General features: G+C 34.6%; 3 protein-coding genes across 6 annotated transcripts; 1 reads left to right on the forward strand and 2 right to left on the reverse strand.

Moving 5' to 3' along the window:
* Positions 1-8,310: 8,310 nt before the first annotated feature.
* On the reverse strand, positions 8,311-11,688 carry LOC122597854 (tRNA-specific adenosine deaminase TAD2-like). Of its 4 annotated transcripts, none has more exons than XM_043770430.1 (8): positions 11,622-11,688; positions 10,682-10,758; positions 10,485-10,522; positions 10,273-10,339; positions 9,623-9,782; positions 9,425-9,521; positions 9,164-9,264; positions 8,311-8,519 (listed from the first exon to the last, which is right to left on the reverse strand). In XM_043770430.1, the coding sequence occupies exons 2-8, from the start codon at positions 10,745-10,747 to the stop codon at positions 8,479-8,481; spliced, it is 570 nt and encodes a 189-aa protein (XP_043626365.1). In that variant the 5' UTR covers positions 10,748-10,758; positions 11,622-11,688; the 3' UTR covers positions 8,311-8,478. The 4 variants fall into 4 exon arrangements, with proteins under 4 accessions (XP_043626365.1, XP_043626367.1, XP_043626364.1 ...); XM_043770432.1 differs by lacking the exon at positions 11,622-11,688 and adding an exon at positions 11,376-11,615 and having other exon boundaries at positions 9,164-9,261; XM_043770429.1 differs by lacking the exon at positions 11,622-11,688 and adding an exon at positions 11,376-11,615.
* Positions 11,689-13,532: 1,844 nt separating this feature from the next.
* LOC122597466 lies at positions 13,533-14,222 on the forward strand. Its single transcript, XM_043770055.1, has one exon. The coding sequence runs from the start codon at positions 13,533-13,535 to the stop codon at positions 14,220-14,222; it is 690 nt and encodes a 229-aa protein (XP_043625990.1).
* Positions 14,223-15,189: 967 nt separating this feature from the next.
* LOC122596618 (methylthioribose kinase) lies at positions 15,190-19,204 on the reverse strand. The gene is made up of 6 exons (XM_043769230.1): positions 18,830-19,204; positions 17,771-18,080; positions 17,350-17,524; positions 17,051-17,252; positions 16,723-16,937; positions 15,190-15,614 (listed from the first exon to the last, which is right to left on the reverse strand). The coding sequence occupies exons 1-6, from the start codon at positions 19,031-19,033 to the stop codon at positions 15,455-15,457; spliced, it is 1,266 nt and encodes a 421-aa protein (XP_043625165.1). The 5' UTR covers positions 19,034-19,204; the 3' UTR covers positions 15,190-15,454.
* Between the last annotated feature and the right edge of the window lie 222 nt (positions 19,205-19,426).

Below are 19,426 nucleotides of genomic sequence, written 5' to 3' on the forward strand. Positions count from 1 at the left end.
AAAATGAGATCCCCCATCACTTATGATCACACGAGGAATTCCAAATCTTGAGAAAATGTTACTTTGAACAAACTTGCAAACAACGGTATGATCATTGGTTTTAGTGGCAATGGCTTCTACCCATTTGGAAACATAATCTACGGCCACTAAAATGTAGTAATTACCAAAGGAATTAGGGAAGGGACCCATGAAATCAATGCCCCAAACATCAAAAATATTTACAACTAAAATTGGTTGCATGGCATTTCGTTCCTCTTGGTTATACTACCTAGTTGTTGACACCTAACACACTTTTTAACAAATTCAGCGGCATCTTTAAAGATACTAGGCCAAAACAAACCACACATAAGAACCTTATAACCTGTCTTTTGGCCGCTGAAATGACCTCCACATGCAAATGAGTGTGCATGAGTCAAAACCTCTTGAATTTCTTCTTCCGGAACACATCTTCTCACCAATTAATCCGGGCCAACTTTGAACAAATCTGGCTCATCCCAAATATATTGCTTTGCTTGTGCCAAGAATTGTTGCTTCTTTCTTTTAGGCCAATGTTCCGGTATCTTACCTGCAGACAAGAAATTCACAAAATTTGCATACCAAGGGACAACAGAAACGGTTAGTAAATGTTCATCCGGAAACGTTTCATTGAACTCCTTGGTTGATCCATCATCCATTGATTGAATCCTTGACAAGTGGTCCGCCACCACGTTCTCACTTCCTTTCTTGTCTCGAATCTCCAAGTCAAACTCTTGTAGTAGCAACACCCATCTAATTAGCCTTGGTTTAACATCTTTCTTCTCCATCAAATGCAACACCCACGTTCTCGCTATGATCTGTGTACACAATGACCTTGCTACTACAAATATAAGAACGAAACTTGTCAAGTGCATAAACAACTGCAAGCAATTCTTTTTCGGTGGTTGTGTAATTCAATTGGGCATCCGATAAAGTTTTGCTTGCATAATAAATCACAACGGGTTTCTTGTCCACCCGTTGTCCCAAAACAGCCCCAATTGCAAAGTCACTAGAAATCCTACCACTACGAAGAGTACTTACATTGTTTATCTCCACATTCTTGACATTCTTCGGACCGCCACTTTGATGTTGTGGATTGATCTTCGTGTCACTTGGTAGCTTTCCCGGATTCTTCCTCGATTCGGACACCTCTTCCGCCAATTGACCTACTTGCTTTTGCAAACTCTCAACCGTCTTGTCCCGAATCTCATTCTTCCTATCCATCTCTTTCAAATACTCCATAATCTCCCTGGTTGATATTTCATTGCTTCCCAAAGGTCCACCTTGGTTATTACCTTGTTGATAGTTCCTTGGATAGCCTTTATTGAATCCTCCCTGATTTTGGCCACCTTGGTAATTCCCTTGGTTGTAATTTCGGCCTTGGAATGGTTGAAATGGTGCTCCTCCGGTTTGGTTATTTCCTTGAAAATTCGGATTGAGTTGATTTGACGAATTTCCATACCGAAGGTTTGGATGGTTTCTCATTCCCGGATGATAAGTGTTGGAGTTCATGTCAAATGGTCTCTTTTCTCCATACACTTGATTAACTTCTTCAACTTGTTCCGGGATCAATGGACATTGCAAAGTCGTATGTCCAAGTTTATCACAACTTTCACAAATTGGATATTCTTGAGAAACATGAGCAACACCTTGACTTTCAACTTTCCCCAACTTAGCAAATTTCCGTTCCAAAGCTTCAAGTCGATCTTTGGTGGCTTGATCACTTGTAGATAATGAAGAAGCTATTGGATGTCTTGCTCTCCTATTTGATTGAGCTTGTCTTTTCGAGTTCACGCTCATTTTCTCTAAGAATTCTCAATCAACATCTTCGGGATTAGTCAAGAAAGTTCCATTACTAATTGAATTCACATCTCTTTTCTCTTCCGGTAGTAAACCATCATAGAAAGCCATGATCAACTCCCATTTAGCAATTCCATGATGTGGACAAGTTCTCAACAACTCATTAAATCTCTTGAAAGCTTCATGAAAAGTTTCACCCGATTGTTGCTGAAAAGTTCTTATTGAAGTTCTTGCATCACTAGTCTTTTGCGTGGTGTAATACTCATCCAAGAATTGTTGTTGCATTTCAGCCCATGTAAAGATACTACCCGATGGCAATGATAAAAACTATTGTTTTGCTTTATCCTTCAAAGTGAACTGAAATAAGACTAGTTTAACTTCATCCGGAGAAAATCCTTGACCTCCAATGGTACCACAAATAGCCTCAAACTCCGACAAATGCAAATAAGGCTCCTCCGTTGCTTTACCATAGAAACTTGGTAAAATACTCAAACATTGAGGTCTAACTTCAAAAGCTCTACCCCTTAACAACGGCTATGGCGGGTCGGAAATGACTATCAACTCCTTGTGGTGGAGGTTGATAGTTCATATTAGGAATGACACGGTTGTGTGGTTGGTTAATGGGTGGAACTCCACGACGGTAGTGACGTGGTGGTGGTCCTTGAGGAATTCTTTGGTTGAAGTATTGAGGTTGGTTAAATTGAGGATATTGAATGTTTTGTGGTTGCCCATAATCATCTCCATCATTCCAATCATATCCATCATCATGATTATCAAACCTCCCATCATTCCAATTATCAACCCTTTCATACACCGATTCCGTATACCGTGATCCTTCTCCAACAAAGGTTAGTGTTCCAGTTCGGTGAGGAGTTGTGAATCCGCTTCTCACGGAATGGGGTGGATGTTGTTGTTGAGGTTGGTTTTGGGGTTGGACATTTTGTTCAAGGTTAGGTTCTTGTTGGGTTCCGGTTGGTTGAATAATTGGCGGTATATTTCCGGGATTACTCATGTTTGCACGGTGAAGTACTCGGTTTCTCCTAGCTGTTTTCTCAATTTCCGAATCAAACAACAAAGGTGATTTCTTCTTTGAATACCTCGTATGCATAAACAACCTGTAACCTACACAAATAACACACCTAGCGTAATTCGGAAATACAAAAATGCAAAGAAAATAAACAAACTACTAACAAAACTAAACTAATTCTTTTTGTATTTTCTGAAAATTTTAACAAATTGAAAGCAACTTAACACTTTGCACACTGATTCCCCGACAACGGCGCCAAAATTTGATCGATGTCGTTAAACCGATCAAAATTAAAACTAAATACCAATAATTAGTACGGGTAAGTAGAGTATGGTATCCACAGGGAATCAAGGGAAAGTGCTAAACAAATTACAAGAGTTAATTGAACTAGACATAAACTTAAAACGATTTGATTGATTGATTTGTTTGATTAAAACTAAAATTGAGCATAAACTTAACAAAATACTTCAATTAAATAAACGGGATCATTCTCATGCTTCAAATTATGCTTTCTTTTATGTAACCTAACCTATATTCATTGGAAACCACATAGACATGATTCGTTATAATGTTTGGATTGAATGAACTTAAGAACTAAAGTAATCGGTTGTGATGATTCACGATAATGAAAAACCGAGGAATTGACACAACTAGATTTTCAATTCATTAAAATAGAATTACAAGTTCATGAGAGATTCTTTCAATAATCCATGATTAACAATAATTTGGAACCAAAAGATGGATGAAATTCATTCAAAGTCATAAACATGTAATTATTCATTCAAATCCAAACAACATTAGATGCAAAACACAATTAAGAATTAAACATCTAATCCAACATGAATATGAGAAAGGTTGAATATAAAAGTCTTACATAATTGTTCACATGAGAATGATCAAAGAAAACCTAGCCTATTATCTTCATCAATGATTCTTCAATTAAGGTTTTGATCTCCATGAAAATATGATGTGATGATGAAATTGGGGTGTTGTGTGTGTTAGGAAACTACCCAGGGATGAGAAAATATGAAGTGGTAACCTCCTAATTCGTGTTTGAAGGAATTATAAACTGAAAAGTAATTAAATCCCTAATTTTCGGATTTTTAGTGCAGCTATGGCCGTCCCAGACTGCCTCCTGGCCGTTTGAGACTGCCCTCCAGAAATGGCAGTTTTCCAGATTTTTGCCTTGACACTTCTTGACTTGATTCTTGACTTTGCTTGACTTGTTTATGATCCGTTTAACTTCAATTTGTCACCAAAGACCTGAAACACTTAAACAAACATAAAAACGCCCTAATCGTCTATTAACATTCACAAAACATGTTCGTTTTTATATCTTAAAGTAGTACGGATTAGGCGTTTATCATATTTCGAAGGCCTAATTCATTACAAGCTATTTATCATAATTTGATAGTTGGTGTATTTTATTTTAGCCTCTCTTTTTTTAAAGTGACTTTCTTCTTAACCTTTCTTGTCGATCCTTTAAGATATCAATTGAGTGTCTTTTGCATTTGTTTATGTAACTCATGGTCAACCAAAATTTAATATGAGTCCTATATTGTAATATTCATAGAAGAATTACCACTACTCCAAGTAAACTTTAGAAAATGTTTTCACATCATTTTTATTTGAAGATTAAAGAAATCCCTGTTAAAAGCATACATCACTATCACTTCTAATCAAAATTCATTAAACTAACTCTTACTTTTCATGTTTATAATGATCTTAACATGATATCATTATGACTTTTATCACTACATATGAATTGAAATATTTTCAATCATCAATTGCTAGATAGCATAAGTAAGTGTATTCATTTAATAATTTTAAGTTGAAACTAGTAACTTCCGTCATTGTGGATTTTGATTAATGTATTTTGGGAAAAGAAATTAAAACAACATCATTAGTTGGCCTTCATATTATACATTTATTATTTCTTATTTTAATTTGAAGTGTTTCCTTTTTCTAGCTAGGTTCGCAAAAATCAATAAAGGGAAGGGAGTGATCTATCTCTATTTATTTATTCAATTAAATTACTCAACCTCATTTCAACCTTTCAACATTTTTCCAATTTTTTTTAGTGGCAACTATCACTTCCAATCTTTTTTAGTGTCAACCATCACTTCTAACCTTTTTTAGTGACAACAATCACTCCCTTAAGTGGCGGCCAATCCCCCTCCCATCTCCCCATCTCCTTTACATCTCACTCCCCATCCCTCTACACACTCCTCTCCCTAATGACTTTTATGGAAAAGGTAAACATATGGAAAATTTTTGATAAAAAAAATGTTACTATTAATAAGAGGTTTAATAATAACAGTGTTCAGAATGGACGATATGAATAATCATTTGTATTACAAAGTGGAAAAACAGAGGAGACAGGGATCGTCGTGGGTTCTTAATAAGATCCGCCCTTTTATAAAAAGATGAAATCGTATAATTTAGTTAAAAAGTCATCACTACATATAATTGAACTCAAATACACCAAAAAATACATCAAGTTGATTCAATATCACTTGCTATTTCTTTTCTAGCATTAGTATCACTTGCTATTGATTAGAATTTTTTATTTAGAAAGAAAAGGAAAGTTTGAGGTTAATTAATGTTTATAGTTTTTCATATATGTCGTTAGCAAAATACTTTAGAAAAAGACAAGAAGTGGGTGAAAATAACAAGGTGGGGGTCTTAGGCAAGTTCAACTAGAATTCCTAATACCTATTCCTATAAGCATATTATAAATATAAGGGGCCTTATAAGCTAGTCACCAAAACCCACCAATTTTAGAACCAATGGAGCATAGACAGTCTTCGTTCATCTCAAAGCTTCCCGTGATCCTTGCAACCATCCAAGTAAGAAAAGCCGAGCTTGCCGACAAGAAGCAACAAATCTTGGAAGCAAAGCGTGTGGGTGCGGCAAACATACAAGACCTTGAAATTGAATGGGGAAGTCTAGAGTCCGAGATTGATTTGCTCGAGCACACGGCTAATGTCATGAGCATGGACTTGGTCCAGGTCCAGCCCGCTAAGCCCATGAACGAGATGACACAAGACATGGTTCTCGTTGATGGCAAAGTTTGAATGATCGTTCGAGGAATAAAGACTGCCCAAGAATTCTACATATGTGTCTTTAATTTGTAAAAAAACAAAATAACAGAACCAATTAAGTTGTTTCGTTTATGGTTTGGTTCGGTTCGGTTTCTTTTTCTTTTTGTAATTGTTAACAGACTAATCAAATCCATGTTCGTGTTTGTTCGGTTTGTTATATTGATTTAAAAAAAAACGAACTTTGGAATGGAAAACCATCATGGTTGTGGATTATATGCGTTTTTTTTAGTTAAGCATAAAACCTTATGTCCTATGAGGTCTAGTGAAGTTTGTTTACAAGGCTTTAGTCAAATCTTATTTGAATCCAGTAATTTATTATATGGGTTTATGGTTTTGAAGCTTAATTTGGGATGGGATTATGAGTTTTGACCATGTTTATAAAAAAAAAAAAAAAAGGGTAGGCATTCAAGGACATGATAAAGAATTTAGATTCATGTTTAATCAGAATCCATCCAAACACTATAGTATGATAATGCTCCATAGGAACCAATTTATTGGGTTTATGTTTTCTTTTTAAGTACCAGTGTGTTCATGTTCATCATAGAAATCCTTCGAATTGAAAGAAAATACTATCAAACTTTTTTTTAACAAAATTTCTTTGATAGTCGTGTTGTGTATGCGGCAAAAATGCATTGATAGTCATATTGTGTATGCGCCATGCGCTCATGATTTTGAGTAAATTAAGCCATACCCCTCTCAGACTCCCAGTCCAGCCTCTCTTCCCATCAATAATTATTTTTTTTTCTTTGCCTAGCTCACTTAATTTTAAGAGAAATTCATACTATTACAAAGATTTGCTGTGCGTTAACTATAGCCTAACTCTTTAGACAATTTTACATCTATGACTTTTGTACTGGTTCTAAAAAATAATAAAAAGGAATAAAAGATACCAAATTTTGTACCACAACCAGCTTAAGTTGCAACCAATTTTTTATTTTTTTTTGTCACATGTGGTTTTGTTTCATGTTGTTTGTTCGTATTGTTCAAAACTTAAAGTTTACTATTAAACTTTTATCTTCTTTAAAACTTTGATATAGACTTAAATCAATAAATTATATGAGAAACATGTGATATGACGAATCAGTGATGCGGAATCCTTGTGCTTTTTCATGCTGCTTTTTCCATGTCAAATGAATTATTATCTAATAGATTATCATTATTGTTAATAGCCCTAAAAGCTATTACTAATATAATCCAATAGAAAATACTGTATAAGTCAGCCATTATAACTTGACCACAATATTTAAGTAGTTGGAGTATATATTTAGAAAATTTGTACTTTATCTATCGTCGATTTGAAAAAATGCAACTATCTAAAAGTTGGTTTTATATTAAATTTTGAATAGGAAAAGCGACCTCATTAAAAAATGTGCATTATTGGAGTTATATTAATCTCACAAGGTGACCTTTCAATAACTAATCCCGTCACAAGAAATAAAAGTTTTCGTATATTTTCTGTTTTTTCGATGATATATATAATGGTTTTTACGGCATTGTATTTCATTATAATTAAAAATGAAATTAAAAACACAAGTCATCAAAGTTTTAGTCAATAATTTAAATAATTTAATAGATTATCAAGTTTACTGATGTAACATTAAAAACTTCCTACTTTTTTATTCTTATCATTTAAAAATACTTATCATGTTACTTTAGTGAGTGTATAATGCGACGGGATGGTAATAATAGTGAAGGGTTGTAGTGGTGGTATTGGAGTTGGAGGTGGTGACGTCAATGAATACTGCAGTTATTTATACAAGAGAAAAATAATATAGTTATTTTAATAGTGTGATTGTTTTATGAAATTGAAAAATAAAAACTTATAATATCTACAATTATCCTTTAAAGTCAAAAGCTGAGAGTTGATCAAATGGTCAATTTTGGTGCGATGAATCAATCACCTACCTTGGTTTTATTAAAGGTATAAAACATGCTCCCAAGAGAATTAATAATGGAAAAACCCTAGATTACACTTGTCATTCAGTCTAGTTTGTAGAAAAATTATTAGGCTAATTTTTAAAAGGATATCTTATTCCTTTTAAATAAATTTGACCGAACTACTAATACAATGGACATACTAAATAATTGTTTTTAATATTCAATCTCTTAGATTAGTAGGTAAAATAAGACATCAAATGTGACTTCATTATATTGATGCAAAGCAATGAAGAAACTTAGACTCATGAAATTTTACCCTTTAGGCATCAGTCGAGTTCTAATTTAAACCAGAAACATACAGTTAAGACAATTAAGAATGACGTTTTTCTCTACTTTTTGCAGTGAACTTTCCAAACGATTTGGTTATGCTTCATTAAGCACTATTAAGAGAGACAGACAGTTCAATTTTCATATGATAGTCCTAGAAACACAAAACAGATATATTGTTACACCATGTAAAATTGTCAATACCATATTAAAATAGTTTTCTTTTAAATTTAAAACTGTAATTGAGCATGTGGTTATCCATGCTAATCAGAAGGAGAAGATGCAAGAAGCATGCCTATTCATAAACCTGTAACACGCCAAACATCTTTAAGCATTATGTTGAAGTGGCTGTCTGTGAGGTTTTGGGGCTGTAACAAAAAACAAAAAATCAATAATAAAGAAACTACGGCTACTTATTGATGGACAACTTAATTTCACAATTTACAGTATGCAACAAGTGCTGCTGCAAACCAGATTCATCATGATGAGATATTGCTGATGCTAGAACTTTATTAAACAAGAGCTCTGCCATTACAAAATGAGGACATAATACTTGTATAAATGATAGAGTTAGAAAGATAAAAGTACCTAAGTGATTTGAAATGATGAGACTAACTTTTAGTCTAATTAAGTTTCACAGTTAACAACAGATGTTTGTTTCTGACCTTCAATTATTTTGCAAAATATTACTTTGTTTGACATGGAAGTACTTGTGAAATTTGAGATAATATGACTAATTTTTTTATCTTTAAGTGTATGTGTATATCAGCAGAGCCAACAGAACCAGAGATAAAAACAGAACCATAAATTATAAAAACAGCATTTGCAATAGAATAAGCATTTCAATTTGTAGTTTGATCAGCATTGTAGGGTGCTTAAACTTTGATATCTTGATTACCAACTCATCAAGATGGCATTATTAGTGCATTTTCTACTACTTTCTTGCTTCAATTGTGGCTGAACTCATACTTCTAACTAACTATAGGGTTCCATATTGATTAGAAAGACATACCCTTAGGGTTTCCAAGCTCATAGAAGTTTCTGAAGAGAGAAATAGCTTCTTCAGCCATTATCCCGCCGGTGCATTTGTAACTCTTGCTCACATCTTCACTACTATCATGATAAAAATATTAATAAAACATGATGATTCTGGTAGTAAGAAATAATAATAAAAAAAAAAAACTACAAAAACGAACAAAATTAAAATTAAAATTAGTAATTAATTTTGAGAAAACTAAAGAAAGTGGAAGGGATAGTGGTGTTGGATGTTCACCTCTTAGATATCCCATATGCATTTGTATGCAAGGATAATATTGATCCACAACCTCCAAATTTATCGTTGGAACATCCATAGTAGACCTCTTTAATACCTAAAGTCAAATGTCATGAATAAGATGCAATGATCATGGGTATATTACATATGAAATTACTATAAGATTTTTGTTAACGTATGTGCGTTTAGATAGAGTACCAAGAAATGACAAGGCAGCAGCACACATTATACATGGTTCACATGTAACATAAAGATAGCATCTTGAGAACATATTAGCAACTTCAGCCTTTGTACGTTTCTTTTCCTTCCACTCCTCAAGAAGAACATCGATCGCTTCCATTTCAGCATGCCTTGATGCCTGAAAATTTTAGAGACCAATTTCATAGTGTTAACATAAAGATACGTAAATTAGAGGCGGCAATATGGGCAAGTCGTACAGACTCAGTAAACAGGTAAAAGCATGTAATTGTTAGCGTGGGTCGGCCTATGTTGACCCAAAACACTTTTTGCCAAAAATAAAATATCTTGAATAATATTAGTGAATTAAGATTATAAAAACTACATAGTTACAATATGGATATGATTTTTGAATGAAATCATGTGTGAGGGCTTTGTGAACTAAACATACAGTTAGGGCGACATTTGACTGCTCAATCTATTGTTTGGCCCTATTGGACTGTTTTTCTCATCTGTTCCATTTCCTATCCAACTAAATTTGAGGTTCAAGTGTTTGACTTGTTAATGATAAAACTTAGCCTAAATCAACCTATTCATAAGTAAATTTGGCGGATATGCCACCTCTAGGTCAAAAACATGCAAAAGGAAAAAGGAAATGGAGAAGAACATACATTTCTGGTTTCATTAGTCCGATTTCTTCCACTTGATATCACCTTCCCATCCATAACAATAACACAACTGTTCCAGGAGAAAAGTATTTCATTGGTATATTAGTCACATGATTGTGTACTCATTTGCATCCGTATAGGGAAAGTATAATTGAGAGATTATATGTAACACATGTTTCTTGAACACCCTCAAACTTGATCGGATAGTAACATACCCGACAGGCACTTCAAGGCTGTCAAATGCAATTTGTGCCTGTCAAAACAGATTTTTGGTCATTCACTTATTTAAGTACTTTCTCATTATGCAATATAAATGTGAGTCTAAAACTATATACTTCCTTCATGCCATAACTAATTTGTATTCACTAAAGACTCTTAACAGTATCCATGAACTTCAAGGGCAAATGAATACCTGTTCTAACGCCAGCTTCATAAACGCAACAATTTCTGGTGTATTTCCGTCCTCGCAAGAAGCCATTTTTAAAGAGACTGAAAACAGAGTAAACAGGTATGAGGATAAAAGGTCAAAAACTTACAGCAATGAGCAAACTATATACAGGTCAATTTATTTGTTACGTACGAAGAATTCACATCATCATGCTTCTTGATATCTAAAGATACTTGTAGATATGTGAAAAAAGTTCCAAAGCAGCCGTAAATAAATTCTAAAGCTAAGATTACACAAATTCAAAAACCTAATGAAATGTAAGCTTATGACTTACATCATTCAACAAAATTGCTAGGACTTATTATGGAATAAGTAACAGCACTGTAGTATCAAACTACGCCATACAAAGTGTTAAAAAAAAAATGCAAGCATCTTTGCTAAAAGGTCCCAATGTAACACCAATTCACACAATGGTCACATAAACTAATTATCTACAACAGATTATCTAAAACACGTAATTGATACTTTGATATCATGCAACAATAAACTAAACTAGTACTAAAGACAAGTAGCATGGAAGCAAAGTAAGCTGTTATTCACTTGTTAACAAAAATATTATATACATGATGCATGCAGAGTCTTCAGCTAGGCATATTATCAAACACCTAGAGTGCATAAAAAAACTAGCTGCAAATACAAGAAAATACACACCACTAACCCGCAAATAGTTTCAAGGATTGCTAATGAATTGGGTTTTTCTCCTTTATCACTATTTATACACGAGAAGGTTTAAAAATATAAGAGATAATTATTGTTGAGAAAAAGAGGTTAATTTTGAACAAATTTGAAGTAGTTATATCATGTTTCATAGAACGGTAAAAAGGTTTAATTAACTAATACTATTTTAATATCAACAATAATTAAATTGAATAATGAAATTTCAGTTGTTGCTTCATGACGACACCTTGTTAAATGAGTTTTAATCTTTTATTTAAGTTGTTGCCTTAATATAACAAGCAGCTATGGTAACTTGGAATAGGGTTGAAGAAAAATTCCCAAATCCCGGTCCCGTACCGCCGTACCGGTACCGTCTCGATCTCGGTACCGGGAAGTGGTACCAAGTCCCACTGGGGATCGGTACAGGTACTCATTATTTTGAGTTTGCGGGATCGGTATTAATCGGTATCGGGACCGGAAAATCCCGAGAAATCCCGTTTGGTCCCATTTGGTCCCGACATGTAAGGAATGTTCATTTTATATGTATATGTTTATATATATGATCTATATGGTTAGTGTACGAGCTGATAAAAACACATCCACGTACAAATCATAAATAGTTGTTATAAGGGGTAAGGGTGTAGTGACACACTTGTGACTAATTGGCAAGTTTTGGCAAGAAATTAGCCAATCACAAGCCGCCACGTGTCCGATTAAAAAAAAGCCAATTTTATCCAAAAACTTGCCAAATGTGATGCTATAGTGTCGATTATTGTGCCGATTTGCCAATTCTCCCTTTTATTTGTATTAAAGGAAAAAGACAAAAAAAAAACTTGCCGATAACGCTCCTAACGTTCATATGGATCGGCCAAAACTAGCCGATCTTGCTTGCCAAAACTTGCCGATTTTGCTTGTCGAAACTTGCCGATTCACGTGCTATAGTTTTGCCGATTTGCCGATTTTGCCGATGGTTTTTGCCGATGGTTTTAGCCGACTACACCCTTGCCCCTAAGAATCTATATCTTTCTAAGCATTGTGATGAGTGTTGACTAATAAAATCAGAAAGCACGAAAGGCTCCATGGTCGAACCAATCAATCCTAACTTGTCCAAAGTCAAAGAGTTGGCATGTAAATTAAACTTTTGGAATGATCACATTCACATATATTTACTTATGAAACCTGGTATACGTACTAGTGGTTAAGTTAATATGAATTCATAAATATCAAGTTTCCAACTAACAGAAGAAAAGGATGGAGATATTCATTTAACCAGATACATATCCAAAAGGTTGTAAATATTTGGTACTACTCGGGATTTGGTACCGAAATCCCGGTCCCGTCCCGACTCGGGACCAGTCCCGTACCGATTCATATGGGACTTGGTCGGTACCTATTTTTGGCTCATTTTGGGATCGGTACCATCGGTACCGGGACCGGTACGGGACGGTACCAGTCCCACGCCCATCCCTAACTTGGAAGGCGGCGTATCATAGGTATTTAGGGGATAACTTGGATGATGTTAACATTATTTTGGTTGGATGATGTTGCTCTCACAAACCATTAAAATCATGGGGGGCTTTTTGACATGTGTAGAAAATGATTTAAGTGAATTTGTGAGAGCAACATCATCCAACAAAGATGATGTTAACATCATAAATCATTTTCCCATTTAGTTACATATTTTTTTTTACAACTTAATTTATATGTCTAAAAATTAACTTAACCATAAGCTAATGACATGTAAAATAATCAACTTAATGTTGAGTGTCTATTTCATTTTAGTTGACATGTAAAATAATCAACTTAATGTTGGGTGTCTATTTCATCTTAGTTAAAAATCTAGAAGTAGTCTTTCTACTTTATTTTATTGGGTGTTACTTATTTACATGTTTGCCTTAAAGTGAAGAGAAGGATTGTTTAACCAAGTGGATTTCTAAGAAATAACCCATTGGGTAGCCGGCTAAAACCATAAACAATCAGCCTGTTTCTGTCACATTCTATGTGGAACTATTGATACACATACTCATATATGTACAAAAATATTTTTGCTGATTTGTAAGAAACAATATAACCATATGAGTTCTAGCAATATTATAGTCCGTATCATCAGTATATATAAACAAGCACCAGAAGATGCAATAATTGTACCTCTAACACAATGTTTAAACACGTGATAATATCTATATCGATCGTGATAGCCCTAGCAGTGTTACCAGGAACCTTTGCAGCAGTGACATACAACATCACCAACACAGCTCCAGAAACCTTGGGTGGGATAAGGTATGAGAACCAAATTGGGTTCAAGTACACTAAACACGCCTTAAAGTCATCGACTTTATTCATATGGAAGACTTTCCAACAAAGAGACAAGGCTGAGAGGGCTAACGTGACACTTGTCAACTTATTCATGGATGACATGGATGGTGTTGCGTATTGTGAAGATAACGAAATCCACTTCAGCACAAAGTATATTGCAGATTACCAGGGTGATCTTAAAAGGGAATTTAGTGGTGTGATTTTTCATGAAATGACACATGTGTGGCAGTGGTCCGGGAATGGAATGACCCCTTCAGGATTGATTGAAGGCATTGCTGATTATGTGAGGCTAAAGGCTGGGTACATACCTAGTCATTGGGTTCAGGCAGGGCAAGGCGACAAATGGGATGCTGGGTATGATGTAACGGCTAGGTTTCTTGACTATTGTGAAGGTCTCAGATACGGGTTTGTGGCTGAACTTAATAAGAAGATGCGGTATGGTTATTATCCTGAATATTTTGTTGACTTGGTTGGGAAGACTGTTGATCAGCTGTGGAGTGAGTACAAGGCTGCATATCAAACCTGGACATAAAAAAGCAGATGCAATAGTATAGTTTGACTTTATGGTCAAACAGAAAAATATTCAAAATTCATATGCACTTCTGTAACTTTTATTAAGAGCTATGAGCCTATAATATGGGCAAGTCATCCGCATTGTGTATGGTATTATTGACCAGCAGAGCTAACACGAGTCATGGTATTGAAATTTCTTCTTTTTTATAAGCATCTTGGCAAAGTCAAGAGCCTGTCTTTTACAATCTGCTCATTTGAATGAATAAGCAATGACTCAAAATCCTCTACATGAGCCACCCCAACAATTCGCTTGTAATCAATTTGAACACTAATAAATAAATTCGAAATAGACAGCATAACTCCTTGTTAAACTTGTATAACTTACCATTGCTGTCATTACAGGAAAAATAAAGGATATTTTGCATTTACAACAGATGACAAATAGTCATAAATGTTTCTTACATTATGCCTAAAGTTCAAATTTCCATATTCATAGTTGTATAAGGCCCGGGTTACCCCATCATTTCCGCAGCAGCTAAACCCGGAACCCTGCAAGTTTCCCCTCTGACCATCAGTACAGAGCCCCCTCCCCCAAACCATCACCCACCCATCCCACACCCTCAAAGGCTTAAACCAACAATTTCTCTTCCATTTGTATTTCCCCCCAACTCCTCTTTTTCATACATTTTTCTGGTTTTTTTTTTAGCTTTCAGGGTCATTTCAAGCATGGCTTTTTGCAAAGCTCCAGCTGTTTTTGAGTGGTAGTCCAAAGTTAGGCGTTTACAGTAATTGCTTCAGGCTGTAGTTTGAGGTAGTGGTTCTCTGTAGCTTGTATCTGGGTTCTGGCTGGTTTAGAAGGGGTACCCAGTTGTGTTTCAGGCCGTTTTGAGGTTGTTTCTGGCAATGCCAAAAACCCACCTAAACAAATGTGATAATCATCTGTGCTAATTTAAGCAACTACAAAGAACATACGTATTGTTCACATATTATCATGCAACTGAAATCGGTTAGCAAAAATAGTCACACCTTACACATATATTATCACTTATCAGCCATGAAATAAAGACGTTAAATAGGTAAACTTGAACACTTTGACTACAATGCCAGTACCTGGCTCCTATTTGGTAACGATTTAGTACAGAGCAAACAAGCCACGAATACAAGTGCAGTCTGCTGTTCTACTATGATGCATAATTCTTGAACTTTTGTTTGGAGCCATAATATCTGCAACCATTCACATTGCATATTTAGTTACTGAGCCGCAGAGATAACATCAGTAATGTTGTTGAAAGTTCTCCGTTTCTTCATAAGCATTTTGGCGAAGTCAAGAGCCCGCCGTTCACAATCTGCTCGTTTGCCAAGATCAGTGATTGATTCTAAATCCTCTACATGAGCTACCCCAACAATCCGCCTTTTTGTCAAAATCAGAATAAAGTATTAATCCTTTGATCCTTTATTGGTGGTTATGTAATTGATATATCATGCGAATAAATTAACTACTTTTGACGATAAGATTCATAAAGGCATATTTGACTTATAGATAATTAACCAATTATAACAAGATATACAATATGAATACAATAAAGTTAGTATTGTTACCCAAGTTATTTAATAATATAAACATAGTTTTAATCGTAAAATTCAGAGTAGACGCATTCGAGATATAGATTCAATGAAAATAGTGCAATAATGCTACAAAAAAAATCAAGTCCAAGGGTGTATATAGAAGAGTGAGCATGCAATATATGACTAGGAAAAGAGGGGGTCCCACGGGGAAAGGTGTGAGAGTGAGACTGGTTGAGTATTACGAGTGAGAGGGAGGGTGATAGTCTCTTCATACAAATACTTACAATGAGAACATATGATAGAACTAAGTTCCAGGGAAACATTTTCTTACAATGTTCCAAATTCAAGTAAATAACGATAATAATTTATACTAAATGGAAGGGTCACTAAAGTACTAATTGCAAAAAGTGAACAAACTTTTTTTTAAAAATGTGCCTAATACAATGAATAGCGATAATTTATACTAAATGAAAGGGTTACTAAAGTACTAATTGTAAAAAGTTAACAAATTGTTTTTTAAAGTGTGCCTGATACAATGAATAATATTTATACACTTATAACTTGGTTCTATTCAAAACCTCATTATGAAAATGACATTAATGAAATATAATCTTGTCTAAATTATCACCATCTTGGAAAATGTTCATAAACATTTGTCATTTCACTCATTTCTGAGTGACTTTATAGATTAAAAAAAGGTTAGCATAGCTTACTACATGTATAAAAACTTAGACAGATTTGCTTTTCATAGGAAGGCTAATTAATTGGATAAGCAACGTTCTAGTCTTCTAGATGACCTATGTAAGTAAGTATACTTCAAATGATGCTAGCAAGCATTGTGTTATGTTGAAGTGACGTCCGTGAGACCCCAAGAGCACATTTTGACAGGGTGCACTGGCATGCTTACATTGCGTTGTTCATAATAATGAGATTAACATAGAAAGTTCAGATACCTTATCATTTTGGCAGCAGCAAATCCGAGGGAATCATGAAACAGATCAGACATGTATTTCTGTTTCACAAGCTCCCGGAGCTCTACATCATTATAAATTTCATGAAGGTATGCCTCACCAGGCCCCTCCTTATGTATATCCCAAAGATTGGTAAACTTTTTGTGAAAAAGATTCCATGTGTCCACTATCGTGTCTACTATCCATGCTTTATATGTCTGCATTCACAATAACTCCAATATCTCATTAAAAGCACGATACTTTGACATTTATAAATGTGTACATCATTAAATAATAAAAACGTAATAAAAATAACATGAGCAAGACATACTTTTCGATCATTCCCATGATCTGCATGTCCATCTTGAGAGAAATATGCCAAAAACAAGTTTCCAATAAAAGCACCAACATCAAACCCCATTGGCCCATAGAAAGCAAATTCTGGATCAATAACTTGAGTTGATTCACGAGTAACCATGACTGAACCAGTATGGAGATCGCCATGAATTAAAGCTTGTGCTTTCTCACAGAACCTGCACATAAGACATTGATTTGCATAAAGAACTGCTTCCTAAAGTTCATCACTATTAGGTAAAAACTAAAAGTGAACACAGGTGATCGAGTCTCTACTTAGACTTCAGCTCAGCCACTTCCAGCTTTAGTATTTTGTCATTTCGAACTGCCTCAGCATCAGTATCAAGATAAGGTGTAGTCCAATGGTTAAACTCAGAAATCTTGTAAGGATCTGAAAACACAACTTGCTCGGTCAGCCTGCACATCTCCACATTTGCACAAAACTCAGCCACTGCACAGAACAATATTGAGGTAAACCTATGAGTTATATGCAATAATATAGGTAAAAGAACTATCCAGAGCCCAATAGAATACATAGACAATCTTGAAAATATAACAAAAGACTCATTCTAATTAGTACTATTATTTAAAACATAAAGGAGCATGATATCGGTTAGACTATTATTTGTAATGCAGAATGTGGCAGTCACAGTGTTTTAATATGAAATCAGAAGCAAGAGAAGAACGGAAGGTTAACCTGCACTTTTATGTTCTGTGGTTGTGAGATAAAGAAGAGAGGTGTAAAACAGTGTGTTAGCCATAAACTCTGCCATATGTTCGGCTAACAAGGGATACTCGACTCCAGCGATCAACCCTTTCCTCAGGATTATATGTGGAGGCTCTATATATCGCATACCGATCACCGACATTGCCCTGTCAAAGTGATAGACTTCTGGAACGTGTTTGGGCGACAAACCATGTTGACGTTTAAGAGCCGTGGCTTCAAAATAAGATCTTTCTTTAGTCATTGGCCATGATTCACCAATACAACGAACATACGGTATTGCCTGACCACATATAAAAAGTAATAATAACCATCAAATCAGTTCAGCACCTATACAAAATTCAACATCAAAATATACAAGAATAATTACAAATGCTATAAAACACATACGAACATACTTTTTGGTATGTGTTGAATTAGTAACCGTTGTTTCTTCTGTATCAAATGAATCATAAAAAGATGATTTTGTGAACTATTTAGTTCATTGTATAACCAAAATTACAACTATTATTACAGTATAGTAAGTTAATGACAAATTTACCCAAATGTTAGTTAATCTTAAGAAACATGGGAATATATTAGTTAGCTGAGATTAGATACTTTCAAAAGACTTCAGTCCAAAATCTACTATATGTTGCATTTGTCCATGCTTTTAGTTGGTGGAACTAGTTAAAAATTTTGTCAGTGTAAAAATATATAGAACTAAAGTTTTTACACACTAAAAAGGGTGTAAAATTAAAAGGTGTAAACTTTCGTAATTATTTTGTAACACCCTATTTGTCCACACTGTCCACACTAACTAAAAAGGTAGCATGGAAAAATTAGGTGTTACAAGATAATTATGAAAGTCCACCCTAAAAAGCGTGAGACTCTCATTCTACTCACTTCTAGTTCTATATACGAAAACGTGACAAAATATTTAATTTGTTTACGCTAACTAAAAGGGTGAACAAATGAATATTTTTTCAGTCTATCCAACTTATATATCAATTGTATTTAAAGAAATAGTATTAAGGAGAAAACATGGAAAACCTGTTTAACGACAATAGAACCAGCGGATGGGGAGATAATAATGTAAACAAAATTAAGATTTCCATCACCCACTTCTTTGATCATCAAGTTGTCGAGGTCATCATCATTTCCTAGTTTTGAAGACAAAGATGGTGTTTTTTTTAGATATTCTCGTAATGATTTCTCGTCAAGTACTTGGAATCCTTCCAACGTTGTCGTCGACATGTTTCCGATCAAGTTTGGTTGTGGCGGCTCAGGAGAGATTATAGTGAGGGACCGATGAGTTTTTTAAGATTCTGTGTGTTTGTGCCTTTGTGGGGTGGGTTTTTTAGAGTTTGATTAAGGCGTGAATTGTGTTGGAATCTATAAAGTGTGACGAATAATTATTTATCAACTAAGTAGCATTATCTTCTGATTCTCTGGCGTGTTTGGGACTAGTCTGATTAAGTAGTACATTGAACCTGGCCATATAAAAGTCAAGCATATTTTTGTTAATGGAATTTTCTTTTGAAGAGACCATTGACCACAAAACAACAGTAAATTAAGAGAGGACCAATTTTTTACATTCTATCCATTCTAACAAAATGGCCTAACTTCTAATACGGAGTAATAAGTTTG

Source organism: Erigeron canadensis, chromosome 4, assembly GCF_010389155.1.
Source record: "Erigeron canadensis isolate Cc75 chromosome 4, C_canadensis_v1, whole genome shotgun sequence".
Classification (NCBI taxonomy): Eukaryota; Viridiplantae; Streptophyta; class Magnoliopsida; order Asterales; family Asteraceae; genus Erigeron; species Erigeron canadensis.